The following is a 17,361-nucleotide window of genomic DNA, read 5'->3' as shown; positions in this document are numbered from 1 at the left end:
ATTCTTGCCTTTAAACTCTCCATGGTCTTAAAAACGTGTGTGAAGTCGCCTGGCTCACCCCTTGTGATACGTTACAATGTGGATTGTTTTGTTTTGGCTTGGCAAGCTGCCTTAGCAGTGTGGTTTATAGACCATGGCTTATGGCTACGTACAAGCCAGGCCCATTGTTTGTGGCTATCAAGGGTACAGAAACCCTTGGCACGGTGTGCTGTGTGAGCCCAGACTGAGTCAGCCAATATTTGCTCTCTCTTGTAGCTCGGTGATAGAACTTGGGAAGAACTGCTGGAGCTGCTACAACTGGAGATCAAGAATCTGAATGTTGGACCCTGGGAATGCAGAACAGGTGCTCTCCCATGGACCTCCCCCACCCTGCTGGCCTTCTGAAAAGCACTGAAGACCTGGATGTGCTCCTGGCATAGGAGTTGGTGGGCTAGCTGGAGCCCTTAGATCAGTGTCTCTCAACCTTGGCAACTTTAAACTCTGTGGATTTCAACTCACAGAATTCCCGAGCCAGCAAGGGGAATTCTGGGAGTTGAAGTCCACACAGGTTAAAGTTGCCAAGGTTGAGAGACACTGCCCTAGAGTTTGTTCACTCATGATAGGTTTCATGCTGTTTTTGAATTTTTGGTAGTCCTATGGGTTTTCTATCTGTTGCTAGCTGCACTGATATATGTGACAAGATGGGTGTCTATATAAATCTAATTAAATAAATAAAAATAAATGCATTCATGCTCAACCCGCTAAGCCAGAGGCCTCCTGATGCACAAACCCAGAATAGGGGTTCACTCAGTCATCAAATTAAGAGGGTTGGTGAACCCAGCCATAGTCCTCATCTTGGCTACAAGGAAGGAAGAAAAAGGGAAGCTGGGTTTTGGCTTCCCATGGCAGCCTTGGGGTCACCATTAAGCCTAGCTCTGCTTTCCAAAGAAAGTGGAAGTTTGGGGAAGTGGAAAAGCAGAACTTCAGCTACTATAGTTAATTTTTCTTAGTTTCCCCAACCCTGGTGGCATTTTGCAAGGCACTGAAAACCTGGTTTTGCCAACAAGCCCTGATAGTATGGGTGAGCCTGTTGCTTGGTCTTGGATGTGTTAAATGTGTGTTCTTGGCTGCTACATTATTTTACATTATCTCTGTTGTTTTTAAATATGGTTGTTCTTTATTATGTTTTCATCCTGTTAGCCGCCCAGAGTCAATGCATACAAGATTGGTGGCCATATAGATGTATTAAATAAATAAAAGGAGAGGCCTCAACAAGGATTTGTTCACTTTGACCTACCCTGAATGTCCCAAAAATCTTTTCTCACGTAAGAATCCAAACTGCTGCTGAGTGTACTCAGATCTCAGAGCTCTTAACTACAGTATGAATTGACTCTGAGTTTGCACCACTGTTTTTGAAGCACAAATGGATTTCCTTGGTACAGTTTTGTGAATTTCCAGATACTGAATAAATTTAGCTCTAACAATTTGCATCCTCCTTATTGTCAGACACCCAAAAACTGACAGCCCATTCAAGCAGGATTTTTTCCCCACAAACATTCTGTCAAAATTAAAGAGCTGTGCCTCCCACAAGGGAAGAATCCCTGGTGGATGGTGCCAAGCAGCATCTACCAAGCAGAAACATGCTGAGAAATGTGTAATATTTCTTCCCTGGACTCCTGGGAACCATTTTGAAGACTATCTAAAAGCCATCAAAACTGAGATGCTCGTGCTTAATCTTCCACACTGCTCAGAACAAGTTCTAAACAGATGCTGCATCAAGCAGATACATGAGATTTTACTCTGATTTAAATGTTGCTGCCATGACAAATGAGATCCAGTGGCTCGTTCATCACAAGAAGCTGTCACACCCACCATGCAGATACAAGATCCAGATTCCCAAGGAAAAATCCCTCAAAAGCCGCCACCTCTCCAAAGCTCTGCAGATGTGTTTAGAAAGGGGGAGAAGTTTCTCTGCCTTACTTTCTTTAATCTTTTTGGTAATCCTCCACCTCTTAGCATTCCTGGCATCTGACCGATCAGCCCTTGATACAGTTTGCAGCCAAGAAAACATTAAACATGGCTGGAAAAAGCTATCTGAACAATGGCTGTCCCAGGAGACGGATCTTCTACACAAAGAGGGAAGTGGGTAAACAAGAATTTTGGAGTGCCCTGGAAGACAAGCATGGCATATTATGGGACACTGGTCAAGCATTTCTTTATCAGAGAGATTGCTGGTTATCAACCCTTCATCATTCCTCTGCATAAAGTCATTGTTAAGCAATGGAGTTCTTCTGAGGCTGGAGATTTCTCTCTTGAAGAGAACTTTCAAGGTTTGGGGAAAGTCCTGGACACACCGCTAACAGGAGGCGGCTGATGTTAATGTACATGTGGTTTGTCTTGTGTAGATGTGCAATGTGTATGGGTGTGTGAGTGTGTGTGTCAGGTAGAGAAAAAGGAAGAGAAGTTAGCAGTTTGCATTAGTCAGGATAAAAATGCAGAAAGTCAAAAATTTTGGAACTGCATCTTGACATTTCCATGAACAAAACACACCAGTTGTCGAATGCTTATGGGCATACATTAGCAGTTGGTGTCAAAGCTTTATACAGCTGTGGGCCTGACAACCTGAGGGCCACGTCCGGTGGCTAAGATGGGCAGGAAAGGCCCTTCTGAAGATGCTCAAAGTTTTGTCTTTCTCAGATGCAGGAGAGCATCTTCCCCTGCTATGGAATATGCTCCCCTAGGAGCTGCATTTGGCTTAGTTCTCTCGGCATTTAGAAAATCCCTTCCACCAGGCTTTTAACAGTGGAATTGTTTTAGTGTATTTCTTATGCTCTTAATCTTTCGCAATGTGTTTCTGAACTTTGGTAACCATCCTCAGTATTGTTTGAGCACAAGGGCCGGATATAAATCAAATAAATCAGAACTGTGAAGATAGAAACATATATGATCTTTCTTTAGGGAGTAATGAATTGCTGTTTATAGGACTGCTTGTAATATCTGTAAGAACAACGTTACAAACTCAATTTCTCCAATATCTGTTTTCTCAAATCAAACCAAGGCCTGACTGTGAACCTTCTCAGGGCTCAGAGAAATTTGTACAGCCAGGCCACCAAAGAAGGTGCCTGCATTTTATTTATTGTATTTATTAGGCAAACGCACATGGCCATTCATCTCGCAATTCATTCTGGGTGGTGACCAAGCATAAAACCATACATAAGGACTACAGGAAAAAGTCAATAAAAACCATAAAGATGCCAAATTAACAACTCCTTAATTAAACAAACCAAGCACATTTCCATTCTGGCAGGCCAACTGTCCCACTTCATACGTATGGATGTTCCTGTCATGCTTCCCTTTGTGGACTCAACGTCAAATCGTTACCTGCTATTTATTCATCATACTAAATGACATTAGTATGATAAAAATTTACAACTGTTCCAATATTTCATTGACTTTTCCTTACCTGCACTGGATTGTTCAACAGACTGAGTACTCTTAGCAGAGGCAGAGATTCAATATATTCCAGCTCACTGAGTTCAGACATCTGATTAAGACAAAAGAACAGTATTTATTAAAGGAGAGAGGGAGGAAGTAGGTGAATGCTTCAAAACCCTTGATATATGAACGTTGCAGCCCTATCGGACAGCACGCAACACGCATGACCTTTTTTTCCCTCAGTTTGGGGGGGGGGGAGAAGAATCAAGAAACTCAAGATTCTAACCCTTATGGCTCTAGATCGGCCTTCCCCCGAGGGACGCCTCCAGATGTGTTGAGGCTGCTGGATGAGAATCCTGGGAATCACGATCCCCACACATCTGGCTTGGAGAAGGCTGCTCTGAAGTTATTTAATTTTTATCCCACCTTTATTTTTTTTAAAAATTATGCTGGCAAGGCTTATGAAATTCCTGATGCCCAAGAGGGGCTGCTTAAGACTTCTAGCAGCTAAGGATGGCGTTCCAGAAGTGCACATAGTAAGCCAAATATATATATCAATCAATTATGCAAAACAAGAGGAGTTATTCAAATGGGTTTACACAGACCACACTTACTCAAGCTTGAGTCTTGTTACAGTTTCACGGTGACTTCTCTTCCCTCCTTTGTCTCACCCTCCCAATCTGTACATAAGCACACCCGAAAGACAAGGATTCTGGGGAAAGTCTATGTGGTTCTTCTGACCTTTGCTAAGATTTTCAAAAGAAGAATCCCCCAAGAACAGCTGACAGCTCGGTCGTGTCTGCTGTGCAAATGTTACCTGGTTATTTTCAAGGTTGATGTCCTCCAGGAGGCTGTGCTCTTCCAGGCCCTCCAAACTGCTGATCTGGTTGCCCGACAAATCCAAAATTTGCAACACCTTCAGACTTTCCAAGCCAGTTGCCTTCTTTATCTGGTTTGATTTCTACCAAAATAATCAGAAGTGTCTAATATCCAAACATGATTGTTTTTTGGGCAAACCCAGGTATAACCAGGGATAGGCATGGCTTGCTTCACACATCCCTGTACATTGTTTGATTTTTCTATGCTGGCCCTGGGCTGGCAAAGGCTTCCTTTAACATGGAACGGCTCCCAAGATGCATAACTCATGTTCACAAAGATACTTTCCTGCTGCTGCCACGTGAAAAAAATTTTCTGGCTCAAATGCCAGAGTTATGGACTAGACCTTGCTGGCCTATTTTGAAGCAATCTATAGTTCTTACATCATGCGGTTTGTTCAGTTCTGGCTTAGCAGATTATGTGAACGCAGCCACTGCACTAAATATTAGATGTGAACCAAACAACCAAGTTTTGTTCAGCGAGTGAGGACTTAGTGCAGCATGGAAGTGTTTTCTGTGGCATTCAGGTCCATGTTATGGCTCACGCTCACCCAGGCTGTCATAGCAAATTAAACGATAGGAACAAATGTATGAAATAAAGCCTGATATTCTGGAACAAAGGGTGCAGTAAATACTGAAAGTATATTTAAAAAACTAAAATAGACTGAAAGCTTTTTTAGCATGCATGCAACTCATTTTATAGAAGTCTCTTTGCCCCACAGACATCCCACTCCGGAACTTTTAATATGTTAACGTCTTTTATCTCCAGCAATCTAGTTAAACTGTCTGGTAGAAGTGATGCCATCACACCCTGCTGTAGCAAGTGTTGTAAAGTACAGAGTTAAAGAGGAGCTCCTATGGTTACGGGACAGGACATTTTCCCCTTTCTACTGTGTTCTTTTAAGGGATTTACATCCTTTGGGTTAGATCTTATTATTTAAGCTTTGAGAAGTGTTATGGATAGCATGAAAACCTTGCGTGAAACATTTTGGAAAATGCTTCTGAGCAGTCAGTGCCGTGCACATTGTCTGGCTTAAGGCTTTGCTACAACCCTGCGAGGTAGTTTGGTGTAATTGTCCCCATGCTACAGATCAGTGTTTCTCAAGCTCAGCAACTTTAAGATGTGTGGACTTCAGCTCCCAGAATTCCCCAGCCAGCATGCTGGCTGGGGAATTCTGGGAGTTGGAGTCCACACATCTTAAAGTTGCTGAGCTTGAGGAACATTGTTACACAGTAGATATAAAAAGATTGCCAGAATGACTTGCCCAAGGCCACTAACTGAATTCACACCTGCAGGGAGAGTGCTAAACTATGGACTTCCGTGATACTTTCTCCTAGCCAGAACTCACTCCATACAGCGGGCATATTTCGGGATAGGAAATACCTCCTGAAGAAGTATTTGCGGGCAGAATTTTTCACAGATGGAAGCCAGCATGGCATGAAAAGTGTTGCAAATGAATAAATTCACAAGGATTATTTTTAACCAGAGGAGGAGGGGTAAGCTTGGCAATCTTATTTCATGCCCTGCAGTTTAATGGAAGAGTTTGTGATTGTTTTCTCTGCCCCTTCCCTGTCTCTCCCATCTCTACTTCCCATCCCCAAATCTGGGTGTTCCGTTCCGCACTCAAAGCTGGAATTTCTGAGGCGAGGCAAATCTGTGAAAACCTACCAAGTCTTGTTTTAATGGCATATAATCTCCCAGCCCTGATGGAGGTGGTGAGGGAAAGACACTGGAAAGGGAAAATGCTGGGAGAGCTGGGTTAGTCTATGGTAGCAGAATATCAGGAGTCTGGTAGCACCTTTTTGGACTACTGGATTTTATTCAAAGGCAGAAGCTTTCGTGACAAAAGCTTCTGGCTCTGAATAAAATGCAGTAGTCGGAAAAGATGCTACCAGACTGCTCCAGATTTTTTGCAGAAGGGGAAAGGTACCACAGGGCCCAAAGATAATGCCCATTGGTAAGGGAGCCAGGAGATTATCCCAGTGTGAAATTAAAATTGCAACTGAATTATTTCCAGCAGATATTCTCAAGGCAGTCTTCAGTTAGGTGACTTGGCAGACTATGTTTCAACCAGCATCGCAAAAATGCCGTTCAGATGAGCGGAGCACTAAATGCATGCATTATTATTACTCTCAACTCAGAAGAACCAGTCCCACTGGGCTTTAGCGATTATAACTTGGCCGCCCACTTTTCCTTTTATTCCTTCTATTGTCATCTCCCAGGACTTTTGTATTTTGGCAATAAAGGTTCAGGAAGAAGAGACCTTTTTTTGGACAGGGGTGTGCATTTGGCTGGATGGTTTGCCCTTGACATTCTTCCCCGGCATTTGCAGGTTATTCAAAGTTGCAAAGCAACTTTTCCCACTTGCTTCCCCGCCCTGAAAGGTGATACTCAGGAATTCAGAGCCGGGTTGTAGCTATGCCCGAAAGGTACACAATGCGCAAAGGAGAGCATGCGTAGAGGACACACTCTGCCTGTCCAGTAAGAATTTTACCAGGAGACCTGCTGAAGGTCCCCCCTCCACCTTGAATCCACGGACATGGACTCTTGTCTGACTGTTGCCTTGAGAGCAGGCTATCCCTCCTGTCCTTCAAGGCCTCCCCCTCTGCCCTCTACACTTACCTTATACATAGGTCCATCGCCATCAACTGTTTTTTGGAAAAATGCTCCATAAAAGAGGTATCATTTTGGTTTTTTTAAAGTATTAATTATGGCGTGTTGCATGTGGGAGAGTTTTAATGACTCCAATAGTGCACATAAGCCACTGGGAAGGCTTTTTGTCTTCCACAAGAGAGGGAGAAATAATTGCAAGAAAAGCTAGCAACCAGCCAATAAAAACTTGCGGCTCGCCAAACTTCTCTGGGAGGTCAAAAGAGTTCATCCAATCGCTACCACAGGCTTCATCGACATCTGCACCATCACTATGAGACACCTCCCTATGCTGCAATACTGAAGGTGGGATTAAGGGACTTCCGTATTGTCCAGGTGCTGGTTGTCCTTAAATTAACTCAGGATAGACCCAGATTCTTAAAAGGTGGGGCTTGAAGGACCCCAATCATTCTTTACAGCAATCCAACGTATTCCTTCAGGAAAAGACCATCTCAGGAAGCATATACAGACTCACCAGGCAGAGGGTTTTGATGGGCAAATTTTCCAAGCCCGTAATTGCCTGGATTTTGTTGTTTGCCAAGCTCAGATAGATCAAGTTATGGCAATTCTTCAGGCCCCGAATCTCTGTGATGTTGTTATCTGCACATCGGCATGAGAATTAGGAAATGAAACGGCATCCTAGAGGGGACAAGGTCAAAGGCACAGCTCGCTGGTGAGAGCTTGGGGAGGAAGGCTCCATGAATTGAATGGGACCTGGGGGAGATGCTGATTTGAGCAACCTAGTGGGCCCGGCTCCCCCACAGAGTTCCTTCCTGGACATTCCTTCGTTAAAAGTGCTCCCAAATCAAAAAGGCCTATACAGCTCTGGAAAGGCAGACTGTTTTTCCAAGGGAAAAGTATCACACCCTTCCTCTGCTCTTACAGACAGCTGAAGTTGCAGAAAGCTCAAGCTTCAGCAACCCCAGGCTCTTGTTCTAGAGTGCGGGGATGCACCTGAAGAGGGGTGGGGGCTGGCAGCAAGGGGATAATCCTTCTTTTCTAAATTTCCTCTAAGTTACCCCCTCTGTATTTCTACCCTGGCATAAAAATCACTGCGTGAAGATGTTACACACAATCATTTGCAAGAGGGTGTGCTTAGTGTGCTGTAAAAATTGTCCCGAATGATTTCTAAAAATCCATTGTTCCAAGAGATTGTTCAACATAATTATAGGCAACGCTTTCATGCTTTGATCTGTATGGAAAAAAAAATATTTAACCTACCATCAGCACAAAATATGTATTTTTTAAAAGAAAGCATCTTTCAAATCCATTTGATGGTCAAAGCCTAAACAGAGGAAATGACTGGATGTGTTGGTTCCTGCAAAAAGCTGTGGAACGAATTGAATCGGAGCAACTGGAGTCCTGAGCCGTCCCTGTGGGGAACTTTCTGTACAGAATCAGTGGGAATGTTTTTGGGGAAGCAGTAAGAAGAATCTGGAATAGAAAGATTCAGATACAGAGTTCAAAGCCTGAACTAGCATCCCTGAATGGCAGAGAGAGTGTTACTAGCTCAACAGCTAAGAAAAACCAGAATTTAATTTGGAAAATTAAGAATTGACTTTCCTTAAAAGTGTAAAATTTGCCCCAAAAAAAAGAGAATTAACATGAGAGAAAAATATTAACTTGAGGGGCGGTATTATACCACAGATCCTCCTTTAAAAGCAATGACTTGGATTAAACTGAGGAATAATTAAAGAATCATTGAAAGAAGAATACAGTGATAGAAAACTGAAAGCCGGGATGATCACGGCATTAAAAACAGTGGGTCGCTTTTATTGGTAGGCATATGGGATACGGGAGTTGTCCATTGTCACGCTTCTGCAGAAGGTTTTACAAATATGTATGCAAGGTAGCTTCGGTTATCTTGGGAAAAATAATAATAGAGTCGGGAAAGCAAGTGTTGATTGTATCCAGGTGATGTGGAGGTACCTTGGCAGCTTCGTTTAGTTCTGAGAGTCTCTGGGGCAAATGACCCAGGGGTCCCTTGGGAAGATGCTCGTGACTCACAGGCTTTCTTGAAGTCAGAAACATGGTCGGGTTCCAGGTCACTATTTACTGACTTTACTGTGAATGGCACAGGAGATCATTCCCCTCCAAGCACTCACGTATCACTGCTTTTCATGTGTTCGGGCAAAGGAAGATGCTCAGATCAGATCAGGGCACAAAATCTGAAAGCCCCACCTAAGCCAGGAGAATTTCTCCCAAGATACAGCTCTCTCCCCTGGAGACAGAGCAGTGTTTCCAAGGGACCTGTTGTGGTGGATCCATCCCAGTCTGAAGACAATTCAAAGGAAATATGCGTCAATCCCTCATGGTCCCCTGGCACATTACATGCACAATAAGCACACCTTTACCGATGCAAAAGGCAAAGCATTGCGAAGAATGGATTTTCAGGGAATTGGTATAGAAAGGGGCCTCTAGCATCTGATGCTCTGTTGCAGTCGCACCGTAAACCTTGCTTCTTGTATTAGATTTTTAAAAAACTTTAAAAAATAACTGGATTGGGTAGGCCTCCAATGGAAATCCACAGGAAATCAAATCCCCAAGTTTACTTATGCTGAGAGCGCTTTCACAACATGGCTGCCATGGGTGAATGAGCAATTCGCAAAATGACCATCATAGCGGGTTTGATCAGTCACAAAATATCCAGTGAATGGAAGACGAATCATCCTGCCATCCTAACGGGATGACTGTGGAGCTAAATACACTGCTGCAATTAAGCAGGCTTCCAGAGGCTTTGCTTTATAGCTTGCGACCTTCCTATTTATTTACTTTTTATAAAAAAACATCCTCTTTTAAAAAGGCAGGTGGGAGGGGAGCCTACTGGGATCCGAGGAAGGTTTCCCAACATACAGTGCCCACGTTGCCTGCTCTGTTCTAAATGCACCATTCACCAAAAAAGGATACTGTCCAGTATGAGCTTTCTGAGGGACTGGTAGGCGGAAAGGTCTTGCATTTCGGGAATATCATTGTAGGAAAAATTTGCAACCTGGAAAGAGAGCAAGAAGAGGGGAAGAACACGTGAAGATGCCCTACACTGTCTTCCAGTCCACCCCAGCCCACCTGCCACCATCATCCCTCAATGTGGGGACAAAAGGTGATATAGGAGTATCACTCATCCATCTGCTTAAAAAGAGCAAATGGGTTTTGAACGATGGGTCCATTATCCACCCTTCAGAAATGTTCTTAATGTATTTGTGTTCCACTTGAAAGCATCAGTGCTGAACCCAAATGAAGGCCGGCCTAGTTATCTCTTATTCCTGGTATTTTCTGAAAGGCTTAGTACAGTAATAGATCTAGAGAGCAAGAGTCCTTTGGAGAGATTTTGAAATCATGATCTTTGAGACCTCTGGCTCGTCATCATTAAGTGAACATCAATTTCATGGATTCTGATGGCCTCCACTGGGTCATCTCCATATGCTTTCTCTGTGTCAGACTCCCCCACTTTGTGCCCTATGTGTTGGGCTTCAGCTTCTATAATCCCACATCCATAGCCAGCTACATGCCTGGATGTACCAGTTTGGGAAAAGGCTCTTCCCTGTCTGTACTGATGCTTGTTATCCTTCACTGAATAGATTCCAGACTTCTTGCTCTTCTCTCCTTGGGCCTTTTCCTATGCAGAGATATGTGATCCACTCCTGGTGTTTCCTGTATTCAAGCAGCATCTTAAAACCAGTTTGCTCACTCTGGATTATAATAGACCCTTCTTCTGCTTCCCTTTCCATTCCTCATGAGTGGCTCATTTCACATCCCTCTCTTAACCTCAAGCCTGGGTTAACTGAACACAGCTGTTATGTGTGAATAACACATTATGCTGCTGAAACAAATCACATTATAACCGAACACGATGACCGAGCTCACCCAAACCCAGTCAGTTGTGAGAACCCACTGAAAATGTCTGTTCTTGCATGGTAAACTAGGGTCATTAAATTAACATAATATGCAGATATTTTAGACAAATATTATAACAACTCCCCATTTAGGTCTTGAATTAAGAAAACTCCTTGCACATGCTCAAACGTTATTCCAACACAAGCCGAACCGTTTAAGAATTAATAGAGGTTGTGTAATTTCTGGTCAAAGATTAACCAAGCTTTGAATGCCTTAGAGTTGAAGGAGACTACCATCTGCATTTGGTCTTTAGGTTCTGAATCCCCAGAATTGGAGTATTCCATTTATCTTGAAAATCACCCAAACAGAATCCTAAGTATTATAACAAAGAGGTACAATTTCGAGGAGGTAAAGATCTCCATGTGGCCTTTGAATTCTGGGAAGGAGCTGCACTTTGAAAAGCAGAGAAGGCCAAGACAAAAAACTCAGGAGTGAGGACAAATATGTGATTTATTTATCTTATGCATATCCCTCGTTATGTATTTTTCCCTGCTGCCACACTGAAAATTTCAGTTTGGTAGGAACTTTTAGACATGGTCTGGAGGTTACACATGGCTTTGTGGGGAGGGTTCTGGACCTCAGGCATTGAAACCCTGATCTAAAAGAAATGTTTCTGAATTGATTTATCTGATCTACTCTGGAATTTCATCTAGACTCAAGCTCAGCTTCTGGTGATTCCATGGAAATGTAGTTTTCTCAGCAACAATATGGAGATGATTTGCCACTGCCTTCTTCCAATACTTTTTTTGACTTCTCAGTCAGTATAACTCTGGACTCTTCTGAAGGTCTCCAGTCCAGGGACAAAACTGGTCTGCCTCTGCTTAGCTTTTTCAAAATCAGCTGCAGTTGGCTAGGTCCTAAGTGAAGAAGGGTGAAGAAGTCAAAAGGCATGGCGCACAGAGGGGCTTAGAACATACAGTGACCACATTTGCCCAGAATTCTGGCTCTGAATAATGCATTGAACATAAATGAGCCAAATGGGCTGGGTTTCCACATGCTAAGCCAAAAAAACAAAGTAAAAGCTGACCAGGGTTAAAACTAACCAGTTGTGCAAACATAACCAAAAGGCAAGAAAGAGCAAAAAGGTAGGAGTAGGATAATTTGGAAAAACAAGAACACACGTGCCTGTGTGTGCTCACAAATTTCTACAAAGGTTTTAATCACAGTGGCTCGAAGACCAATGAGGTACATGACATGACATGAAGAAAAAGCCAATGTTGGGCTTTTGTACAAAAGGAGCTTGTTAATGGGGCATGAGTACACTGAACACTCAGCTTCACACATCGAAAAGATAAACGCAGCTGATCTCTATGAAACAGACCGTATATAAAATCCCGTTTTTGCCATTTAGATTGCTTGAATGAGGCGGTTTGACTGGCCAGCTCACTGCAGGGAGGAGAGCCGGATTCAAATCTCACAGAAAGGGTTGCATTTTGTGTCTTACTTGGAGATTCTTGGGTGGTCTGAAGTCAAAATATGTGGTCAGTACATTATGGGAAACATCCAGTTCCAACAAGTAGGGCATCTGACTGATGCAAGAGAGATCTAAAAAGAAGAAAAATGGGGTGGGGTGAGGGATATTAAAGGAGATACGTGGAACTCATGCCAGTCTAATCTTAATTCTAATCTTATTTATTTATTTATTTATTTATATTTCAAATTTCATCACCGCCCATCTCACACGAAGCGACTCTGAGTGGTTTACAATAAAACTAAAAATAAATACAGATTAAAATACACTAGAAAACCATACTTCTTAAACACAAATATATAAATATAAAATATAAAATCCAAGATGGCGGTATTAAAAGTTCTTAATTCAAATTTGTAAATTCATAAATTCATGGGAGCCTCTTTAGGGTGCTAACCACCCCCAGAATTGGCTTCCCCCCTTCCCACCCCAAGCAAGATGGCACAGCCAGGTCTTTACCCCTTTCCGGAAGGCCGGGAGAGAGGGGGCCTGCCTCACCTCTGGGGGAAGACTGTACCATAGGGTGGGTGCCACGGCAGAGAATGGGGAATTCTGGCTGGGGAATTCTGGGAGTTGAAGTCCACACATCTTCCAGTGGCCAAGGCTGAGAAACACTGCTGTGAAGTATTCTGGGGTCTTTGTAAAGGACAATCCCATTTAGATGCTCACGGCAAAGTTTGTTTATTTATATTACAAATTCAGTCACCACCCACCTCACTCACTTCCATTCTTTTGACCCTCTTACTAGAGCTGGGGAATGACTTTTTCTCTTCCAAAGAATTCCTGATGATCATCAGCATCCCCGTGGAATGGACCAGAAAACCAAAGACAGCAAGCTGCACCTTGATTCAGTACTGATCTTACAAAGCAGTAACAGGTCCCTTGTAATCTAACATATGACCTTTTCCCAAGGAGGGCAACTGATTGTACTGCCAATAGGAATTGAGCTGGCTTTGGGACATGCTTGCGGGGAATTCTGGGAATTGCAGTCCTAACGCAATTGGAAGAAGTCAGGCTGACTCAGAACCAATTCAAGAAACAGCTACTTCTAACAAATACTCTTGTCTCCGGCTTCAGAACAAAGTGCCACCGGCATTTTATGTCCAGATCTGAAAAACAGAGGAATCATCTTTCTATTCTAGCTGTTACATTTTTGCCATGACAGCATGTGATATGAACCGGAAACAACCATTCCATTTTTCTCAAGGTTTACGGAGCCACGTAAGGGGAAACGAGAAGATTCTTTCCAAAATGATTTACCACTCAGAGGGGTTATAGCCATGGGGCTCACGTACCACTGATTTTATTGTAGGAAAGATCTAGCTTCTCAAGATGAATGTATTTGCAAAGAATACTGATTTCACTTAAACAGCGATCCTGTGGGAAGAAAAAGGGAAAGAGGATTCAGAAGGTCTTTCTAGGTTGTCACCTGGAGGACTTCTGCCTGAGACCCTGTTGACTCACCCACGTTGTTGACAATCCTGCCCTGAATGGACAAACCCTCTGACTCAGTGTTTCTCAACCTTAGCAACTCTAAGATGGGTAGACTTCAACTCCCAGAATTCCCCAGCCAGCAAGGCTGGCTGGGGAATTCTGGGAGTTGAAGTCCACCCATCTTAGAGTTGCCAAGGTTGAGAAACGCTGCTCTGACTGAACAGATGATCCCTTCAGTGTTCAATGGCAGCACCTAGCCAACATCTAGGTGATCTAGCGTTTAAGCTGGAACCCCCTAGGGATAAGAAAGAGGTAGTCTCCCTTTCCTTGGACATCTCTGCTCCAGCCCAGGACAGTCGTGCTGGATGACATCCAGTGCCTCACTTAATGTTCTGATTATTTTGATTTGCTCAGATTCATGGCTGTATTTGAGGTCCAGAAGAAATACAACCAACGAAATGGATTAAAAACATGGGAAGGCTTTAAGCTATGAAAACATTTGTTCTGCAGATATCTTTCCGCAGTACACACCAGAAACCTAAAAAAAAAAATTCCATTCGATTATACCAAAAAATCCATAACTTTCCCACAATGCCTACAAATACCTCACAATCTGGAAAACAAGATCTACAAGAACATTTCGATGCACTTGTAGGAAATGTTGTGTTTTCAGGGACAGGGGAGATTTTGGATATTCCATTTTTACCCTGTGAGCTTCTGTGGTCCAAGATAGACTTGAATCTGGATTCCCAGCATGTTAACTACTTTTAGTTTTTTTCCTTTATTTTTATTTGATTTAAACTCTGCCTTTCTACTCAGTTGGATCTCAAGGTAATTAACAATAATTAAAATAGAGAATATGAAAAACTGGTAGAAACATTCTAAGAACCAGGATGAACTTGGTCCTCCAAGATATGGGCAGGAAGAGATTCTGAGTCGAGGCATTTGTGGACTTAAATAACCAACATGAGATGTAGCAAAAGCATATGATGAGGGACTCTACCAAAAGAGCATTGCCAGATATCCTTGTTTTAACAGGACCAGGATAGCTGGTTCGGCTGGAGAACGCTGGGTGTGGAGTCTTCATCAACTCACCGAAAGTGACAGGTGCAGGTAAACCCGCTCTGTGCCAGAGGCAGAATGCCCCAGCGTGTGCAGGGCATCGGCAATCGCGTCTTCATCCAGCACACCATCAAACACCTCCTGCCAGAGAGAGAGAGGTATGGTTGGGCAGAGCTAAAATAATCCAGATGCAAGATTCACCCCTGCAGCAGGGCAAAGCTTGGCAAGGCATACCCAGTGCAGAGCAATCTTGTTCCTCGTGCGTGGGCCCTAGCAGGCCCAAACTGACAGGACATGGGAGGGAAATAAGATAAGCCGGTGGCAGAAAAATAAAGGCTGCAGACCTTGCCAGAGAAGGTTGGTTTCAGGCTGCATGGTAAGGACAGAGCAAGGAAGGAAGGGTTTATTTTATCTAGCCCAATGCTACCACAATTTGACAGGAAAGGCTATGTCTTCCTTTTATTTATTTTTATTCTTCTCATAGGAAGCCTCTTGAACTAACTCTTCCCATTCTATCAAGGATATTTCCTCACCTGTTAATTCTATGAAATATGGTTTCAGAGGAAGGAAGCGCCAGAGCTCTTGCTGATTTCTTGCAGTAGCAATGTCAGCCTTTGGCCACTCTGGCTGGGAATCGTGGGAGCTGTAGTACAAAACAACTCCCCACAGCTCACCAGCTTGCCTACAGACTGCTACTCCTTCCCTCCATCTCCTTTCAACTCACTGAAGAGTCGCCTTTCTTTCCTCCTGCTCCACCCAATGCCCAGAAGCCAAAGCCAGAGTCCAGTGGCACCTTATGCGGGTCTTGTAAATTCCTCTGTTTAGGTCGGCAGATGCTCCTTTGGACTTTGAGGGGCCTCCAGATTATGGGGATGTTCTTTTGCAATGGCCAGAGCAACAGCCGTTTCCCAGTGCCCCTGGAGCGCCACTTGGGCAAAATCGGGGCTGCAGAGAGGGTGGCTTGGGGTGCCCAGAGGGCTTCCCCTCAGAAATAGATGCAGATGGATGGGGCCAAAAATTCCAGCCCTTTGGTTTTCCCATTTTGGGATATGGGGGGTGGCTGGTTAGGAATTAGGGGGAAAGGCACTAACATTTCACCCCTTGAAAGGGCAACCCCCTCCCCTCAAACAAGGAGTCTGGTGGTGCCCCGGGGCGAGTTGCGCAAAGCCTGGGCGATTCCTGCGTTAAATTCTCTGCAGACTCAGGGGCTGCGTCCTTTCCAAAGAATTCAAGAACGTCCTTCCAGAGAACCCCCAGCAAACTTTTCCCCGTTTTCCCCCCAGTAACAGATCCCCAGTGCGGGAGACCCACCAGGGTCCCTTCTTCCTTTTGGGGACTGGGCCAAATAAATCCCCCCCCCCCGCTGTCCCCAGCAGAGGCCTTCGGCAAGGGGGCTCCAGCCCTTCCCGGACCTTGCCGAGAGCAGGAGCCCCCCAGCCTGGACCCTTCCCCGGCGTGGGGGGAACGCAGCCCTTCCGCCAGGATCCAGGGAAACCGGCCCAAAGCTGCCCTCCTGCCCAGGGTGAGGGACCCCCCCAGCGCCCTTGCAGTCCAGGTGTGCCACCTCCATCACAGCCCGGGTGGGGCGCCCTCCCCAGGGACCCCTCCCCAATTCCCGTGATTCCCGAGGCCCTCCCCTGAATCGCCTAACAAGAGCCCCCTCCCCAAGTCCCGTAATGCTTCGCTTAGGGGCGCCTTCCCAAAATCCCCTCCCGTAAATCTCCTAACGCCCCCCCATTCCCCTAACGCCCCGCGTGAGCGCGCCTTCCCCAAAGCCCCGAGCCCCGCCCGTAAATCTCCTAATAAGAGCCCCCTCCCCGATACCGTAACGCCCCGCGTGGGCGCGCCTCCCCAAAGCCGCCGGCTCCCCCCCGCGCCCCGTAGCGCTCCTAACGCAGGGCCCGCGCGGAGCGGCCGCACCTCCTCCATGGGCTCCGGCTCGGGCTCGGAGGACTCCTCCTCCTCCTCCACCTCCTCGCCCTCCAGGCGCTCCTCCTCCTGCTCCCAGCTGAGGCCGGCGCTGCTGGGGTGCGAAGAGTTGGCCATCCGCTCCAGGTCCTGCGAGACCCGCTCGTCCTGGCGCCGCGACAGGATGGCCGACGGCGGCCGCCCCCAGGAGCGCATTACCGTCATCCGGTCCTCGGCCTGGGGCCCGGGGCCCCCGCTGCGCCGGGACTGGCTGCTCGGGGACTGCACGCTGGGCCGGGCCGAGAGCGGCGGCGTCGACGGCATCTCCGCGCCGGTCGGGGCTTTCAAGCGCCGCGCCGGCCGCGCCACCGAGTGCGGAGCGGCGCCATCTTGTTGACGGGCCGTTGCCCAGCGACGCGCGGGGGCGGGGCCTTCCGCGCACGTTGCCGCCGCGCGTAGGGCAGTACGCTGCGTCGCCGCGCGGGGCGTGACGGGAAGCGTAGTTCAGGCGGGGACGACCCGGGAAGGAGAAGGGCGGGGCTGGCCGGTTTGGAAGAGGCCGTTGCAGTGTTGGGCATTCAGTCTTTAGAAAAGCGTTTTTCAACCTGGGTCTAAGCACTCAATTGACACAGGGACATCCTGGTCCAAGACTCCTG

At 45.6% G+C, this 17,361-nt stretch overlaps 1 protein-coding gene across 1 annotated transcript in view; it reads right to left on the bottom strand.

Annotated features, from left to right (window-relative positions):
• The window catches only part of LRGUK (leucine rich repeats and guanylate kinase domain containing), a 47,934-nt gene extending 30,850 nt beyond the window's left edge, over positions 1–17,084 (bottom strand). Inside the window, exons 1-8 of the mRNA XM_063308689.1 lie at positions 16,718–17,084; positions 14,831–14,938; positions 13,597–13,678; positions 12,275–12,375; positions 9,847–9,928; positions 7,415–7,539; positions 4,232–4,375; positions 3,443–3,523 (exon numbers count right to left, since the gene is read on the bottom strand). Of these exons, the coding sequence (XP_063164759.1) occupies positions 3,443–3,523; positions 4,232–4,375; positions 7,415–7,539; positions 9,847–9,928; positions 12,275–12,375; positions 13,597–13,678; positions 14,831–14,938; positions 16,718–17,029 (1,035 nt within the window). The 5' untranslated portion in view covers positions 17,030–17,084. The remainder of the gene's footprint in view (positions 1–3,442; positions 3,524–4,231; positions 4,376–7,414; positions 7,540–9,846; positions 9,929–12,274; positions 12,376–13,596; positions 13,679–14,830; positions 14,939–16,717) is intronic.
• Between the last annotated feature and the right edge of the window lie 277 nt (positions 17,085–17,361).

The sequence above is a fragment of the Candoia aspera genome, chromosome 7 (genome assembly GCF_035149785.1).
Source record: "Candoia aspera isolate rCanAsp1 chromosome 7, rCanAsp1.hap2, whole genome shotgun sequence".
NCBI classification, from domain to species: Eukaryota; Metazoa; Chordata; class Lepidosauria; order Squamata; family Boidae; genus Candoia; species Candoia aspera.
This window is presented reverse-complemented; position numbering and strand designations above follow the sequence as displayed.